The sequence below is a fragment of the Neofelis nebulosa genome, chromosome 15 (assembly GCF_028018385.1).
Source record: "Neofelis nebulosa isolate mNeoNeb1 chromosome 15, mNeoNeb1.pri, whole genome shotgun sequence".
NCBI classification, from domain to species: domain Eukaryota; kingdom Metazoa; phylum Chordata; class Mammalia; order Carnivora; family Felidae; genus Neofelis; species Neofelis nebulosa.
Window position 1 is genome coordinate 6,988,882 of NC_080796.1, and position 17,721 is coordinate 7,006,602.

General features: G+C 55.3%; 1 protein-coding gene across 3 annotated transcripts in view; it reads right to left on the reverse strand.

The window, feature by feature from the left end:
• Positions 1–17,721, reverse strand: part of SUSD4 (sushi domain containing 4) — a 93,888-nt gene that overhangs the window by 16,359 nt on the left and 59,808 nt on the right. For all 3 annotated transcript variants that reach the window (XM_058702165.1, XM_058702167.1, XM_058702166.1), the window contains one exon: positions 16,284–16,472. In XM_058702165.1, coding sequence (XP_058558148.1) covers positions 16,284–16,472 — 189 coding nt within the window. The remainder of the gene's footprint in view (positions 1–16,283; positions 16,473–17,721) is intronic.

Consider the following 17,721-nt stretch of genomic DNA (forward strand, 5'->3'; position numbering starts at 1 on the left):
CCAACCCTGGCCGCCTGGCTGTTCCGGGTGGGTCCTGGGCACGGCGAGGTCTTCGGGGCCCCAGGTGAGTCTAACGGGGGGTCCAGTTGAGGGCACGGCCTCAGCGGCTGCGACAGCATGCGGGGCAAAGGCCTCCCTGCCGGGTCGCCAGCTCACAACGTCCGGGGAGCCGGTGTGAGAAGCTGGTGGTACCTTCCACCAGGCCCTTGCTTTCGACCCGCAGTCCCCGACCGTCAGCTTTGGGCTCAGCCGCGAGTCTCAGAAATACACGTGTCAGTGCCAGCCCAGACCTCCTGAGGCGAGCCTTCGTTCGCGCAGAACTCCCGCGTGAGTCAGACAGTCCGGGAAGCGCCACCCTGGGCCGAGTGTGGTGACGCGAGGGAAGGCTGGCTCCTGGGCTGCAGGGGGCAGAGAGGATGGCCGGCGGCTCTGTGGATCGACGAGGGCCCCTCGTCTCCAGACGACCCGGCGTGTTGTCTGAGCGGCTCCCAGAGGAGCCGGGGGCACGGGCCTCACTCTGCACAAGTACACAGTCCCCAAGCCTCTGCCGTCAGCGGGCCTGCTGGCTGCTAATAATTAAAATGGCCAGTGCACCAGGTGTCCCCAGTCAGGTCCGCGCCTGGGTAATGATTCCAGGAAGCAGGACAAAGCCCCTCTAGGCCAAAGTCACAGCTGTTTCCAAGGTGATGCCCAAAACTTTGCTTTTAGCTCAGGGAAAATCAATCAACGTTACCCGGCACATTAGATTTTCCACTTTTGCTCGCGGTAACAACACGGAAGGCCGATAAATGTGTCCAGTTCAGGAAGCAAAGGACGATGAGGCCGGAGGGAGCCTGGTGTCTCTGTGCTCAGAGATGTGTGGACAGATCAGCGTTAGGATCAATCCTGCCTGGCTCCCCAAGGGGGGCCCTGGTCTGCTCCGCACCTCGGAGCCGCCCGGTCGGGGTGTCCCTCAAGGGACACAGGATGCATCGGACGACAGCGTGCAGATTCGGGGCACAGAAACACGGCTCCACAGCAGGAGTCAGGCGGGCCGGGCCTGCAGACACGGAGAAGCCACGGGGTAGCACGAGAGCACAGCCGCGCTCCCACGGCCCCCGCGGCAGGCACGGCCCGGCAGGTGTCTCGGGCTCTGACGAGGCTGCCCGTCCCTCTTCGCAGCGACTGGGCGCTGACGGCCAAGTAGGGCACGGCCTCCGTCACCGCGGGGCAGGAGCAAAGCAGGAGGCGAGTGTGCGTCAGCGTCCTCGTGTCCGGGAGCCTCTTCCGAAGGAGAATTCACCGCCCTCCGGTCGGGCTTCCTGCTGGAATGGGCGCATCTTAGTGTTTTGAGAGGGGAAGAAATCAGAGGCGCGAGACAAAAAAGGAGACGGCGTGTCACAGTGTTCGCGCAGGAAGCCCAGGGGTCTGGGAGCTCGGGAGCGGGCTCTCTCCACGTCTCCCTCCCGCCACCGGGTCCCGCCTGCGTCCGAGGCTCCGCGGCATCACCGCACGTCTTAATTCTGCTTCCACACTCTGGACACAGCGGTGCAGGGACAGAGCCCATGTACCGAATTTCTGACTTCAAGGTTCTCTCCCATCAGTTTCGCCTTGGGTTTCTGGTGCTCCCCACTCTCGTCTGTGAGCAAATGCTGGCGGCTGAGAAGTAGGTCCTGAATAGTCCGTTTGTGACAGCGGGAAGTAACGGTCGTGCTCCGTGCCAAGCTGTGAGCATGCCTGTGTGTGAGCGCGTGTGCACATGTGTGAGCGCGTGTGCGTGCACGTGCTTGTGTGAGCACATGTGCAAGTGCGTGCGTGTGCCAAGTGTGCGGGCACGTGTGCAAGCATGAGTGTGCTTGTGTGTAAGCGTGTGTGTGTCCATGTGCTTGTGTGAGCGCATGTGCGAGGGTGTGCATGTGTGAGCACGTGCACGTGTGCACACACTGGGCATGGCTCTACGTCACACACAGAAAATAAACAGCCACGTTTTCTGCCAACAAGACCGCTTCTAACGTTTTCACAGTGTTTCCTATTGTTCTGGAAAAACAAACTGCTGTTCCGTGAACCAATCTGAGAACGGGCTTAGAAGCTGCGGGTGTGAGGAAAGAAGAAAGGGGAGGCTGAGGGGCGGGCAGATGAGCAGAGCGCGAGCCGGGGGCTGAGAGGGCATGACTGCCGGGGGTCCCCGGGTGACCCCACAGCAGCTCTACGAAGTGCAAAGCACTCTCTCCTGGGTTCGAATCCCGCTCAGCAGATGCACGGCATTTACATGGCCTGGTTCTGAGCCTAGGTTCCCGTGGCTTGTGAAACAGAAGCCGTAACCCTGTGCAGGCTTCTCCAAATGAGGGATGAGGCCTCCAACCCTGACGAGCAGTCACGGTCATGCTCAGCTACGCTGTGGGCAGGGAGGTGATTACAGCCACAGCCCACGGGGCACCACTGTAGGGGCCACCCACGCGCTGCACACCTGACCCTAACAACCACTTTGCAAAGCAGGGGTCCCCGTGCAAGTAAGGGAATCCAGCTCAGAGGGGCGAAGTCACTCACCCAAGTTCACCCAGCGAATAAACTGCCCGGCTGGGGTCTGACCTCAAGTGAGGCCACCCTGAAGCCACACTCCCTCCCGAGTTCTCAGTGGGATCTTGACTGAGTGGGGAAGTGGGGTGCAGACCACCCCAGGGCAGACGTACAAGCAGTGACCTATCTGCTGGGCTGTGTGCGGGCAGGTCGGAGGTTGAAAGAGGCAGAGGGACAGGAGGCGGGGAGCCCCCTGGGCTCAGGGGGCATGGTGGGTGCTGTGCACTGGCCAGAGGGGACACTAGCCTGGGACAGGACTATGGACAGAGTCTAGAGGAGGCTGGCCAGCCGGGGCCGGGACACCTTAAGGAGAGTGAGCCCTTCCAGATCAGAAGCAGGCGGAGGGAAGGCTGAGGGCATCTGCCTCTTCCTCAGCCAAGGGGAGAGCTTGGGGTGTGGGCCGGACTGTGACACTGAAGTCCTAATGCCGGCTACCCATGAACGTGAACTCACTCGGAAACTGAGTGTGCGGCAGGCGAAATCAAGTTGAGACGAGGTCCTGCTGCTGGGGAGTCGGCCCTTAATCCACGGGGCTGGTGTCCCTGCAGGAGAGGCACAGAGGGGACACAGCCACGTGTGACAATGAGCAAGGGACGCGGCGGCCTCCCTGGAAGCCAGACCAGGCAAGGAAGGACCGCAGAAGGAAAATGGCCCTGTGGACCCTTGGGTCCTGGGCTTCCAGCCCCCAGAACGGCGAGAAAATCTGATCCTGCTGTTGTAATTCACCCTGTATATGGTACCTTGTAGACAGCGGCTCCGGGCCAGGACACAAGCCTGGAGGCAAGGCTGAGCCCCTGGGTCCCCAGCGAAGCAGCCCACCGGACCCAGAGGGTTTCCTGGGTCAGCTGGACCCCGAGATTCCTCACAGGGACGGTCAACCAGCCACGAGCGTCCCTGTGGGCAGGCTGAGACAGGCCACAGCGGGCAGGGGGACAGTGACACAGACCTGAGCCCTGGGAGCCCTGGCGGACATCACCGTCATGCCTCTCCGGGCGGTGCCCACACAGCCAGGCTGGGGACGGTACAGGGTCGCCCGCGGTTAACCAAAGGGCCGGGGTCCCGGAATGTCAGGTGGAGGCGGAGTGAGACCCCACTCATGCCCCTCGCCCCGGCGGCCTACAGAATTCCACAGAATTCCCGGCTGCCGGGCTATCTACCATGCACCTTTCTTCCCAGTTCCACTCCCGGTATGAAAACACAGACGGACAAACGCTCCCTCGTGACCGCCTGCACGGGGGACTAGTTTAAGATCCACGTTCCGATTTAACCGCCTTCTCAGCTACAATTGGGGCGATGGTCCTACCTTCCCGACACCTGCACCTGTCACATCCCTTCCCGCGAGCGGAAGAGACGTTGGGAACCGCGTTCAGTTCCAGCCATCAGAACGAGCTGGCTGGCACATGCCGAGTCCTGCGGTGTTTTCAGGGGCCACAGAAGGGGAGCTGTCACTCTGATGGAAATCCAGGCACAACTCATCTCTTTGTAAAAACAAAACCAAGAACAACAAAAATGCTTCCTCCTGCACCGAGAGAGGAAATGGTTATGAACACAGGAATCATGGTTTCAGGTTCTCCAAAATGAAGAATTCAAGACACCATAACAGGCATGGAAACGTGTGCAAGGCTTACCTGCCTGTCACGCAAATGTCTAGTTCCTGGGAAAGAGGCAATTCTGGAGACCGCCTGTGAAGACAGGCGGGGTGGGGGCCGGAGCTGGGGAAGTGCGACCCCAAGCCACCCCGCTGAACGCTCCCGGTGACGTCCCACCTGGAAGAGGCCGGGACTGACCCGAGGGACCTGTCCCTGTCTGTGGTGCACCCGACTGACTGCAAGAGGCTATATGACCATGGAGTACAAGTCGCCTGACTTCCCAGAGAGGAAGGAAAGACAGAAATTCTGCCTGGAGTAGCGATGGAGAGGATACTGTGGAGTTTAGGGACAAACAGTGGGATTTTCCCACTTGTCCCGCCCACCTATTTTCCGAGCACGACAAAGTTGCTCCCGAGGCATGAGCTCGTGGCTCAAACCACGGGCCACCACTGTGCTACCGCTCAGTTCCACATCCCTTCAGTGACCAACACCTGAACACAAGATGAAAACCTCGGCTGGCTCATCCCTGAGCTTTTCAAAACCAAGAGGAGGCTGGAGGGCAGAGCAAGACGCCGTTGGTGGGAGCCACGGACGGCGAAAGAGAGAGACTGGTCCCCACTCACATCCAAACAACACACCAGGCCTGGGTCGCGAGATCTCCGGTGTCCTGGAAGGGGTGGGGGTCAGGCCAGCTCAGAAGAGTGAGCCCCGGGGGACGCATGTATGTGGGTTTCCCGCTGTGGACACGTGGCCTTGCTGCAGACAGCTGGCCTCCGGTCACAGCCTCACACGGGCTTCATCAGACCCACAGCGCCGGCCGACCCGGGACTCACCCTCGTCCCGAGCCCTGCATCTGACCACTTCCCATGCAGACGTGAGTGACAGCGCGCGGCCCCAGGGCCCCAGGCCCACCACACCCGGTGCCGCCGCCCTGGGGCCAGGATGCCTGCGGGTAGGGCCGAGGGGCGCAGGGCTGGAGTCTAGGGGACCCCCTCTCTGGAGGGGAGTCTGCAGGGGCGGGGGGTGGCCCTCGTTCCCTGACTTGGTGGGAGAAACCAGTCCAGAGCTGGCCAGCTCCCATCCTCCGCCAGTCCCTCTGCCGTTGGTGGAAATCCCTCCATTTGAAAGGGGTGGGGAACCAAGGAAGCCCGGGGGGCTGATGGCCACGTGTGTCCACAGAGGGAACAGGCAGCAAGGCGCCCAGACAGGGCTGTGAGGGCTCTAGCCGCCAACAGGGACTTGGATAGGACGAGGAAGCTCGCAGCCACCAGCCCATGAAGTAGCAGCAGGGGGCCTGAGGGCCCCTTTCTGCTCAAGAGACAGGAGCAAGGCCTTTTGGTTTCTGGGGACAGAAAGATCGATGTTTCTGGATTCCATACAGGCAAAAAGAGGATTAGCGGATGAAGTTTCTCGATGCCAGAGCACAGCCAGCTCTTGAGCACGCGAGATGGGGGTGGGGAAGGCGACGGTGGCAAAATTGCCGCGAGAGGCGGAGACACGTGAGCACAGCGATGGCGGGAGATGCCGGTGTTCCTGCGATCGTGCCGCGGCGACGTGGAGCCCTGCGTGGGGACGGTGTGCGGTCGCCTTCCCTCGCGCGTGAACAACGCATTAGGAAGTCTGCCCCGACTAACACGAACCCCGCCGGGTCACGTATAGGCGGCGCCAGCAGAGCTCACAGCCAGGCGCGCACCCCGGGGGGGGGGGGGGGGGGGGAGAGCGCGTTCTCGGCCCCAAGCCGCCTCTGCGCGGTTTCCCAGGGGCTCCCGGCCAACGTCACTAACACGCGAGAGGGCGGGGCCCAGGCCAGGACACACGCTTGTCCTCACAGAGCACTGACGACAGTCTCGCTTCCGAGAATAAGATCTAATCTTAGCTGGGCTCCTCACTAGGGCTCGAAATTAGCTGTTTCGCGCAGACCAGAAGGCTGGGGGCCTGAGGAGGCGGGAGTTTGCATGTGACCCGCAGGTCATTTCTCTCCCCGGTCTCAAGGTCCTCAGAGGCAGAGCTACAGGAACGGCTTTCATGCTTCACACTGACACACTCACCCTCCGGTGGAAACACAGGATGTAAACACGTAAAACAGAGTGTTGGTGGGAGTTCAGGAACAGCTAGCTCCAGCCTCCCTGCTCCTCGGGGAGCCCGCCTCTGGGCCTCCGGGCCTCTGGGCCTCCGGGCCTCCAGGCCTCCGGGCAGGGGTTCAGGGCCCTCTGACCAGGTAGTCCTGGCCCCGGTACATTAGGGAGGGAGGGTGCAGGCGGATAAACAGAGAGCCTCCCTCCCGTCTTCCCTGAATAGGAGCCCCAGGGCTACACCGAGTTAGGAAGAGGGCATTCGTTGCTCTTCGTGTTCTGCTGATTCAATCTCATACTGAACCCTGAGCGGCAGGGTCGGACGCGCGTCTGCAGGGGGCTTGAGAGCCCAGGCCCGGCCGAGGTGGGGGGTCCGGTGGGTGCGGGTGGCCAGCTGGTCACTGGCTCTTCCCACCGCAGGCAGGTGCATGTCCGGCCCGGGAAGGAGGGAATAGGAAGAAACGCCCACGTTGCCCCCCTGCATTTGCAGCGCGGCTCGAGCCCATCACGGAGCGTGTCCTCCCTCCTCGATAAGAGAACATCGTACCTAGTACGTCGTACGTGACACGTGACAGAAAACCCGGTGCCCCGAGCACCAGGGGGCGGAGAAGCCGGCATGAGCCACAGAAGGGGCACCGCCAGGGGAGCTCCGGCTGCCCCTCAGGGCCTGCTCCTTCCGCAAAGGGCGAGCGGCAGGGCCCAGAGCTGTTCCGAGGCTACAGGAGGTGCCTGGTGCAGGACCACCCTGTGCAGCCACGGCTCCCTCCGCGGGGATGGGGCCCTGGGTCCTGCGGGCGGTTGCGGGGGGCCTCTCCTCGTGCCCCCTCCCCTCTGCAGCCTCTCTGGGAGCAGAGCGTTCTGGGCAGGAGCAGAGTCGGGGGTGTGGCTCTGGGAGGAGTGGGGGGCCCGCATCGAAAAGACGGACCCGTGGAGCCAGACTTAGAACCCAGACCCTGGCTTCCAGCAGGTGTGCTGGGCCCCGGGAGCCAGGAAGAGCTGCAGGCTCACCCCCCACCCCGGGAGCAGGCAACCTTGGGAGAGGGTACACGCCATCCGAGCCTCAGTTTCCTCATCTGCCGGATGGCAGCACATGTATCGTGACACTCATGGCACTCGTCAGGGTGAGGCGCTTCTGGGGGGGGGGGGGCGCGTGGGGCGGTGTCCAGGCCCGTGGAATGAATCAAAGGGAGGTTCCGCCGGTGGCTGTTCACCGTGTCGTCCCCATGCTGCTCGTAGGAAGGCCAAGTCTGAGTTCTCCCTGTTGGAGAGCGTGGGTGAGGAGGGGGCACAGAGAGGCAGGGAGGGGGTGGGCGCGGGTGCAGACCCAGGGGCTGGCACGCCCTCCCAGGCGGGGACACACCCAGTCAACCGGTCGCTACTGCTTCATTTCTGCCAAGGAGGCGCAGGGGGGCGTGGGGAGGGGCAGAAAGGGAGGCGGGTGACTAAGGAATTCCAGACGGATGGTCCAAACTCAGCTCCAGGAAATCCCGCTGGGGGCTCGGTCCCGCCAAGTTACTTAGAATCCGGTGCAGGAGAGTTTCCGGTTAACCCAGGGATCTGATTCTTCAGTGTCTTTCCGGGGACCCAGGGCAGGAAGGCCGTGGAGATGCCCCTCCCCCTGGCTGGCTGGTCTGGTGACACAGAGGGTCCCGCCTGGTTTGGGGCGGACCCAGCAACACGTGACCTCACAGCCAAGAGAGTGCACGGCACCCTTCTTCACAACGACTCCTGGGGTGCTCCAGTGCTCCTTCTTTAAGACGGACGGCGCTGGCACGGGGTAGGCGCCCTTGGGTGCATCCTGGACCCCGAGGGGCTCCGGCAGGTCGCATGGAGGAGCCCACACTCCCTGCTGCGTTTCTGCTGTTCCCGGCACTGGGTCGCCTCGGCGGTGCCACTGCAGGAGGCCCAGGTTCCTGCAGGGAAATCGCACTGGGGGCTCTGGGACCCCCCCAGGTCCTGACTCCACTCCACCGCAGCCAGACCTTCACATCCACACTGGCTCTCGGTTTTGATCCTAAACTGGAACCTTTCCAGTTATTTCACATTTGGCCAGACAGGGTTTTTCAGGTTCTTATTTTTTGCTCTTTCTCTTGCAGAAGGACGTGGACCTGAGCGGACCCCTGGGCGCTGGCAGGTTCTCAGGAAATCAAGTGCTGCGTTCCTGTAATTTGAAGCTGAAACCGTGGGTTAAAACTGCATCCCTGAGCCTGTGCGCTCTCAAATGAGCAGAAGGGAAAAAATTACTTTGGGCAATTTGAGTGGTGAGACTGGTCGGATTTAGAAACAAACTTTCCCATGTTCAGCTGCTAATGGGGTCAGCTTTGCTTGTTCCGCGGGGGAAATGCCAGCCTGGCACCTGTTGAAAAGTTCTGCACTGGCGAAGCCACGGCCCGAGTCACCGCAAATGGCACCTTCTTGCCCGCGGATCCTGGGGTGATTTAGTCCCTGTTTGGGAAAAACAAACACAGGCACGACCCCCGGGGCCAGGCTCCCCACCTTTCTGGATGCCCCTGCTCCCCGCCGCCTTCTTCTTCCTCACCGAGGTCCCAGTGACACACAGTATTACATTACCTGTGCGACACACTGATTTGACATTTGTAAACACAGCGAAATGGCCACCGCAGCAAGTCTGGTGACCCGTGTCACCACACACTGTTAATACAACATCGCTGGGTATATTCCCCACGCTGTTTATAACTGGGAGTTTGTATTTCCTGACCCCTCCCCCCATTGCACCCTCCCCACCCCTACCAACCACCAAATATGTTCTCTCAATCTAGGAGTCTGGGTTTTGTTTTGTTTTTCAGATTCCACACGAAAGTGAAACCATGCAGTATTTGTCTGACATTTTAACATAAAACTCGTCCCTGCCATTGCAAATGGCAAGGTCTGATTGCTGATTTTATGGCTGAGTAATATTCCATTGTGTATAAAATCCACATCTTTCTTACCCATTCATCTACTGATGGACAGTTAGGTTGTTTCTGTTTCTTGGCTACTGTAAATAATGTTCCAGTAAACACTGGGGTGCATGTATTCCTCTGAATTAGTGTTCTTGTGTCCCTTGGGTAAATACCCAGAAGTGGAACTGCTGGGTCATAGGGTAGAGCTATTTCTAATTTTTTTGAGGAAACTCCGTACTGTTCTCCATGGTGGCTGCACCAGTTTGCATTCCCACCAACAGTGCCACGAGGGTTCCCCTCTCTCCGCATCCTCGCCGACACCTGTTGTTTCTTGTGTTGTTGATTCTGGCCATCCTGACAGGTGTGAGGCGACATCTCATCATGGTTTTGATTTGTATTTCCCTGATGATTAGTGACGTTGAGCATCTTCTCATGGGTCTGTTTGCCATCTGGATGTCTTCTTTGGGAAAATATCTGTTCAGATCTTTTACCCATTTTTAACTCAATGGTTTGGGGGTGTTTGTTGTTATTGAGTTGCATGAGTTGTTTATATATTTTGGATATTAACCTCTCATCGGTCATATGATTAGCAAACATCTCCCATTCAGTAGGCTACCTCTTCATTTTCTCGGTGATTTCCTTCATGGCAGCATTTTATTTTGATGTAATCCCGCCTGCTTAGTTTTGCTTTGGCTTCCTTTATCTTTGGAGTCAGGGCCAAGAAAACCTCACTGAGGCAGATGTCAAGGAGCTTACCACCTAGGTTTTCTTCTAGGATTTTTATGGTTTCAGACCTCACACTCAGGTCTTTAATCCATGTTGAGTTTATTTTTGTATATGATGTAAGAAAGTGGTCCAGTTTCATTCTTTTGCATGTAGCTGTCAGGTTCTCCCAGCGCCATTTGTTGAAGAGATTTTCTTTTCCCCATCGTGTATTCTTGCCTTCTTTGTCGTAAGGTAATTGACCATAGAATTGTGGGTTTATTTCTGGGATCTCTATTCTGTTCTATCGATCTACATGTCTATTTTTGTGCCAGGACCACACTGCTCTAACTGCTGTAGCTTTGTAATACAGTTTGAAATCAGGGAGTGGGATACCTTTGGCTTTACTCTTCTTTTTCAAGACTGTTCTGGCTATCTAGGGTCCTCTGTGGTTCCACACAAATTTTAGGATGATTTGTTCTATTTCTGTGAAGAAACACCATTGGAATTTTGACAGCTCTGAATCCATAGATTGCCTTGGCTAGCACGGACACTGTAACAAATCTGTTCTTCTAACCCATGAGTATGGAATGTCTTTCCATTTGTTCATGTCACCTTCAGTTTCTTTCATCAAAGTCTTACAGTTTTCAGTGTACCAGTCTTCCACCTCCTTGGTTAGATTTATTCCTAGGTATTTTACTCTTCTTTCATTTCTAATTTTACAGAAAGGCAGACTGCCACATGCAGCGCCTCACTTGAATGTGTTGAGTCTTGGAAACTTGACTGCCCTACACTCTCCCACAAATGGACTTTGAGAGCTTGTTTGGAGGTCCTAGGAGGTGAACACAGCCACTTGTATGCCTTTGACCGTCCTCCTCTATTAGGGAAGGTCGTCCGCTTCCCTAAGTGTGCAGCTTCGGGAGGGACGTGTGTGGAGAGCTGAGGGAGGAAGGGGACACCTGCCCGGCCAGCCAAATCAACCTTGGTGATCAATGGGTGACAAATGTCATAGCCAGATCACCCTCTCATCCTATTTGATTCTTTCTGATGTGATTGTAAATGACACTGTTTTCTTGATTTCTCTGACGGTTTGCTATTCGTGTATAGAAAAGCAGCAGATATTTGTATATTAATGTTGCGTCCAGCAACTTCTACTAAGTTCATTTATTCTAACAGTTTTTTGGTGGAGTCTTCCGAGTTCTCTATATATAGTATCATGTCATCTACACATAGTAGCAGTTTTACTTTTTCTTTATGTGCCTTTATTTTTTTTCCTTGCCTAACTGCTCTGACTAGCACTTCCAGTACCATGTTGAATAAAAGAGGGAGAAGGGGCATCCTTGTCTTGTCCCTGACGTTAGAGGAAAAGTTTTCAGCTTTTCCTTGTTGAGTATATTAGCTTTGAGTTTGTCATATTATGACTTTCATTACCTTGAGGTACATTCCTTCTACACACACTTTGTGGAGAGTTTTTATCATAAAAGGATGTTGAATATTGACAAATGCTTTTCCTGCATCTATTGACATGACCGCGTGATTTTTACCTTCTGTTTTGTTAACGTGGCATATCACGATGACTGACTTACAAATGTTGACCACTCTTGCATCCCTGGAATAAATCCCACTTGATCATTGTGTGTGATCTTCTAAATACATTGTTGAATTCATTTTGCTAATACCTTGTTGATGATTTTTACATGACTGTTCATCGGGGATACTGGCTTATAATTTTCTTGTGTTGTCATTATCTGGTTTTAGTATCAGGGTAATGCTGGCCTTGTAAAATGACTTTGGAAGCATTTTCTCCTCTTCAGTGTTCTGGAAGAGTTTGAGAAGGATTGCCATTAAATCTTTGGATGTTTGGTAGAATTCACCACTGAAACTAACTGGTACTGGACTTTGGTTTCTTGGGAGGTTTTTGATCACTGACTCAATCTTCTTACTAGTAATCAGTCTATTCAGATTTTCTTCATGATTCAGTCTGGGAAGATCATAAGTTTCTAGAAATTTATCCATTTTTTTTCTATGTTGTCCACTTTTGTTGGTATAGAATTGTTCTAGTAGCCCCTTTTATCCTCTGTATTTGTGTGCTGTTGGCTGTAACTTCTCCCCTTTCATTTCTGATTTTATTTGAGGCCTTTCTCCTTTCTACTGGTGAATCCGGCCAGAAGTTTGTCAATTTTGTTTATTTTTTCGAAAAACTAGCTCTTAGTTTCATTGATCTTTCTATTATCATTTGAGTCTCTATTTCACTTATTTCCTTCCTGATCTTTATTATATCCTTCTTTCTGCTAACTTTGGGCTTTGCTGGTTCTTCTTCCAGTTCCTTTAGGTGTAAATTGTTTATTTGAGATTTCTCTGGTGTCTTGAGGTAGGCTTGTATGGTTATGAACTTTTCCCTTAGAACCATTGTTGCTGTATCCTGTAGATTTCATTATGTCACATTTCTTTTTTTCATTTGTGTCTACGTATTTTTTTTTTACTTCTCCTTTGATTTCTTCTATGACCCAGCACTTGTTCAGTAACATGTTATTTAATCTCCACGTATTTGTTTTCCCAGTTTTTCTTCTTGTAATTGATTTCTAGTTTTATACCATTGTGGTCAGAAAAGATACTTGATAGGATGTCAGTCTTCTTGCGTTTATTACGACTTGCTTTGTGGCTTAACACGTGATGTGTCCCGGACACAGAGTTCCACGTGTACTTGAGAAGAATGTGTATTCTGCTGGTTTGGGGTGGAGTACTGTGTATACGTCTGTTAAGCCCATCTGGTATAATGTGTCATTTGAGGTTGATGTTTCCTGATTGATTTTCTGTGTGATGATCTGTCCATTGATGTAAGCGGGTGTTAAAGTCCCCTGGTATCATTGTATTGCTATAAATTTCTTCTTGTAGGTCTGCTAATATTTGCTTTAACTACTTAGGGGCTCCTATGTTGGGTACATATGTATTTATAAATGCTGTACCTTCTTGGTGGATTGACACCTGTATCGTCATATAGTGTCGTTCGTTGTCCTTTATTATAACCTTCGTTTCAAAGCCTCGTGTCTATTTTTCAACGATGGAGCGACACTGTGGTTCAAGACTATGATTTCAGGTGCTTTGTCCCCTGCCCCCGGCGCAGCTACAGGGAACGCATGCTCCAGGACCTTCCGCTCTCAGTGCGGCAAGTGTCCTGACCTTGGACACATGACCTGGGCCTTCAGCAAAGCTGCTGGAGCTTCTCCTTCCAAAATGTGAGCCCCTCATGAGGCCAGGCATCCATCCTGGGGTCACGGACACCTTGGGGCGGCCATCGGAGCTGGAGAAGCCTGACCTCACCAGGTGCCCTCCAGCTGAGTGAGGCCAAGAGGCACCATGTGGCCGAAGAACCAGGACCCAGCGGTGGAGGGTCTGGACAGGTCACGTTGTCCTTCAAGGTGTCAGACCTGGTCTGTGACAGGAGACACTACCCTGGTGGGCTCTCCACCGTGACGGGGAGATGGCGGGCCCTGGGGACAACAGCGAGCGGCCTCCATCTGGCCTCACGTGCCCTGCAGCTAGGATTCCCACAGGACGAACAACAACATAGGAGTCCCTTCCTATGTGTTTTGTCAAAATTTTTTCACTCTTTACAAAATGGCTATAAAAACATCCCGTTGTTTCCCGGTTGGACGTAAAGCAATCAGAATTTAATTGGATAAAGTGCCCTGGTGATTAGGAACATGAGCTCTGGGGTGACAGAGACCCATGTCTGAGTCCCAGCTCGCCCACTTACTGGTGGTGTGAACTGGTGAGTTTCTGGAACTTTATAAGCCTGGGTCTGCCCATCAGTGAAGTGGGTTAAAACAGCACCTGTCTCACTAGGAAGACTGAGTTACTGTGTCCAACACTGTGACACATAGTAAGCTCTCAAAATTAATGCAAATTGCTGTGGTTCAGGGTTTCTGTCATCTGGGATTCGTCTTATCTGCAAACACCAGAGCCGCGAGAACAGTCACAATGTACGAGCAGAAAAGCTCGGTACTCTGTTCGCACAGCCACGTCCAGACTGGCCTACGTATCTAAATTCTGAGCACAGTGATAACAGCGGCCACTTGGAGGACCACTCACCGACTCTGAACCCGTTACCACGTGGAGCCTCGCAGTCTCGGGAGGAACATAACCATCTGCCCCATTTGGCAGGTGCGGAAATGGGGACGGACAAGCCAAGTGACCCACCCTGGGGCAAAGCGATGAAGGGGGAGACCCAGCACGGGAGCCCGCCCGGCGGGTCTGATGGCGGTGCACTCCCTTGCTCAGTGTGCCACCTGCCTCCTGGCCCTCTCTGTGTGACCCCTTCTCCTGGCCCTTAGCAGGTTTGGAAAAGCTGGGGCTGGGGGAGCTGCAGGACAGGCACGCCCAGTGGCTATGTGGTACAAATAGGGTCCTGCCCCCCACAAACATGGCACACGATCCCGGCGGAGCCGAAGAAACACCGACGCCGGGGCCCCGCTGGATAGCGTGTCGTAAAGTCGCCCTTGTTACTTTGACCCATCGTTTAATTCAGCCCCGTTTCTATCAAGTCTTGAGACAGAAAGCCTTCAGGCTGCACCGTGGCTCTGGGTCCAGGATCGTGGCTTTGGGGTCTCCAGCTGCTTCGCAGTGCAAGGTCCCGCACCTGGGTCTGGCAGGTGTTTTATGGCACCGTGCGGGGGAATAAAGGTGATCTAAACACACACAACAAAACTCTAGGAAGGACTCGGCATCTGCGACGCAGGCGGCCCACCTCCCCGTTCAGACCTCCAAGTTTGCCGTACCTGTTCACACCGTGTTCTCCAGGCTCCACAAAAACAAGCGTTCAAAGTTTCAAAACGGAGCTGATCAGAACACGACCGACTTGAAGAGGTGTGAAAACCGGCATTTTGAGCTGACGGGATCCCGCCAACGACTCCCTCCACTGAGTCTCTGTTTCTGGTTGTCTGAGCAGGGAGACGCTTCCGGACCTCAGAGTCCCCTCTCCTGGACCCAGGCTCACCTCAGCCTGCGGTCCAGATGGGGGGGAGGGACACAGGACGCCCCACCCTGAGGTTAGGGTCGCTGGTTTAACGAGTGAGAACACCGCACACTCGGTTATATCAACTTCAAATTTAACAAAGTAATTTTCCACCATGAGTTAAGTCCCATGCAACGTTCAGGGCACGTTCACAGTAAGAAATAGTTTGCTGTTGGGGCGCCTGGGGGGCTCAGTCAGTTGAGCGTCCGACTGCAGCTCAGTCAGGATCTCACGGTTCATGGGTTCGAGCCCCCGGTTGGGCTCTGTGCTGACAGCTCAGAGCCTGGAGGCTGCTTTGGATTCTTGTCTCCCTCTCTCTCTGCTGCTCCCCTGCTCTGCTCTGTCTCTCTCTCTCTTTCTCAAAAATAAATACACATTAAAAACATTTTTTTAAGAAATCATTTGCTGTTTATCCAAAACTCAGATTTAACTGTGCACCCACATCTCTTCTGACGTGTCCCCTGGAGGTTGACCCCGGGGTATTTGGGATGGGTGGGCAGTGGGGGTTGGGCTCTGAGGACACCCCTGCCGCTGGTGGTCCGGCAGCCCCTCTTCCCCCCTCCCTGCCGACGCTCCACCCCCCCCCTCCCCTACTCCAAGTCCAAATCCCTGGGGGAGGCGCTTTCCGGAACCCCCAGCCTCTTCCCGCACTGCACGCACACCCTGGAGAGAACACCATGTTGTCATGTCTTGCTTCCCACGAGAGGCCACACGAGCTGTGGACAGGCTCCTAGTGGAGCTCTCGTTTTCTTCTCCCCACCAGGCTCAGACGCCCAGAAGAAAACTGGTGTTTGTTTGATCATAATTTCAAGACCCGCATTAAAGCCAGGGCCGAGCCAGCATGCCCACCTTTCCTGGCGGAAGTCTGTACGGCTCTACCCCCCAGACACGGGCCTGATCCTGTCACTGGGCGCCCCGTCCCCTCACTGATCAGTGCCTCTTCGTGAACCACACTCTAGAATCATCACAGTCGTTTAGGGAGACCACGGAGGAAGGAGCTCTTGGTTTCAGGCTTCCAAGTGTGTGTACTCCCAGCAAAGCATTTACAGCTAAGCCGTAAACTGCTCGGAAATAGGAAGAAACATTGACACAACGATAAAATGAGGGGTGAGATTAATGATGCCGTAATACAATCTGTTTTCATTTAGTGCAGAGAAAATTAATTTTTGAAGACATTTCATTTAATTCTGCAATATTTTGCAGTTTAACCTTTGATGCTTGAAACTTTTCTCTTTTATTCCCTTTAAGCCTAGGACAGGCAGGGGAGGGGAGCCGGTTTTACGACGGTTCTAAGTCCTGCCTCTCGGCCGATGGCCAGGCTCGCTGCCTCAGCTCGGGCCCCGTGTGCTCAGGAAACAGAATACTGTGACCGTAACGCTCAGCTCTCCTAGCGACACGTCCGCTTCAATAACCCAAGATCCAGCCGCGAAACAGGGAGGCACGTTACCTTCCAGAGCGAGGCACCGGGGCGGGCTGGACGACCAGATGAGGTTGTGCAAGCATTCGAGATACTCCGACCCCTCCAGCTTAAAGCCAGGAAAGCAGTGATAGGAGATGACGGTCCCCACGGGGAAGGAGGTCTGGAACTCGGTGATGTTCACGTAGCCATTAGAGGAGGAGAGAGGTCTCAGGCAGCCTGTGAGGGGACAGAAGGGGGACAGTCTGGCTCGATCGCCTCTGTGCACCTTCAGATCCGCCCCCGCCCCGGTGGATTCACTCGCTGGAAGCGTGACCTGGCCTCTGGGGACTGAGCGCCTTGGCCAGACCCCTTCATCTGCTCCACTATCCCATTCGTGACTCGGATGTTAGGTTTTACAGCTGCACACGGCGGGTGGGGGGGGCGGGGGTAGCTGCGGGGCCCTGGCCGGTGGTCGTAGCCCTGACTGCACCTGAGAATCACCCGAGGAACTTTTGATAAACACCAACGCCCGGTCCCGTGCCCCGGGTCCACAGGCAGCCTGGACACTCTCCAAATAAGTTGAATGTGCCGCCGGGCTGAGAACCACCGTGGAGGGACCAACACCCTGACTGTTTCAACGGTCGGGGGGTGGGGTTGGGGGTGGTCTGGGGCGTTCGAGAAGGCTATCACGCAAACCCCCTGCTGCTGTGCGGATTACAGAGTGGATGCCCGCCTGACCCGGTGTGATTCCGCCCAAAGACCCAGCTGTGTTTTATGTGCAGTGGGTAAGGGACCCCGTGGCTCTCAGCCTTGAGAATGACCTGGACAGAGGGTGTCGCAGAGCAGACTGCTGGGTCGTCCCCTGAGCCTCTGGTTCGGGTCTGTGTGGAGCCCAAGGATGGACACTAAGGCTCCGGGTGCTGGTGCAGCTGTGGGGCCCTCTCGGAGGCCCAGTTCTGTGTGCTTTCCGAGTGCAAGTGGGGCTGGGTCCAGCACTGACACAGGAGCCCGTGCAGCCCAGGGGACACTTCCAGTGGGATCTGTGCAGCCCAGTGGGGCATTCCCAGCACACAGACCCACCCAGTGTGGCATCCACTGCAACCATGGGGTCTCTTACTGCCTTCAGTGGTTCCACTGGCGGGAATAATGGCCCTGCTGAGCCGTGCTCTTCCTGGGGAGAACTAACTGTGTGTGAAATAAATAAGGTATAATGGAAATCCCTCCTTTCCCTTCCAATCACCGAGTACAAATTACATCACACCCCCCGCAGCAGGTGACCGGGCCCTCCTTCTAGGCGGCTGTGTTACGTATCAGAAGCATCAGAGGGCTGTGTCTTCGGGAAACTGTTTGGTCAGCAAACCGGCAGGTGACGTCCGTGTACGAGGGTGAGACCAGGGTGCGGCCAGAGAGGCCCCCCCAGCATGCAGAACTTCGGGAGACGCGGACTCTGGGCGGACCCCACACGGCCGTGTGCTGGAGCCACAGA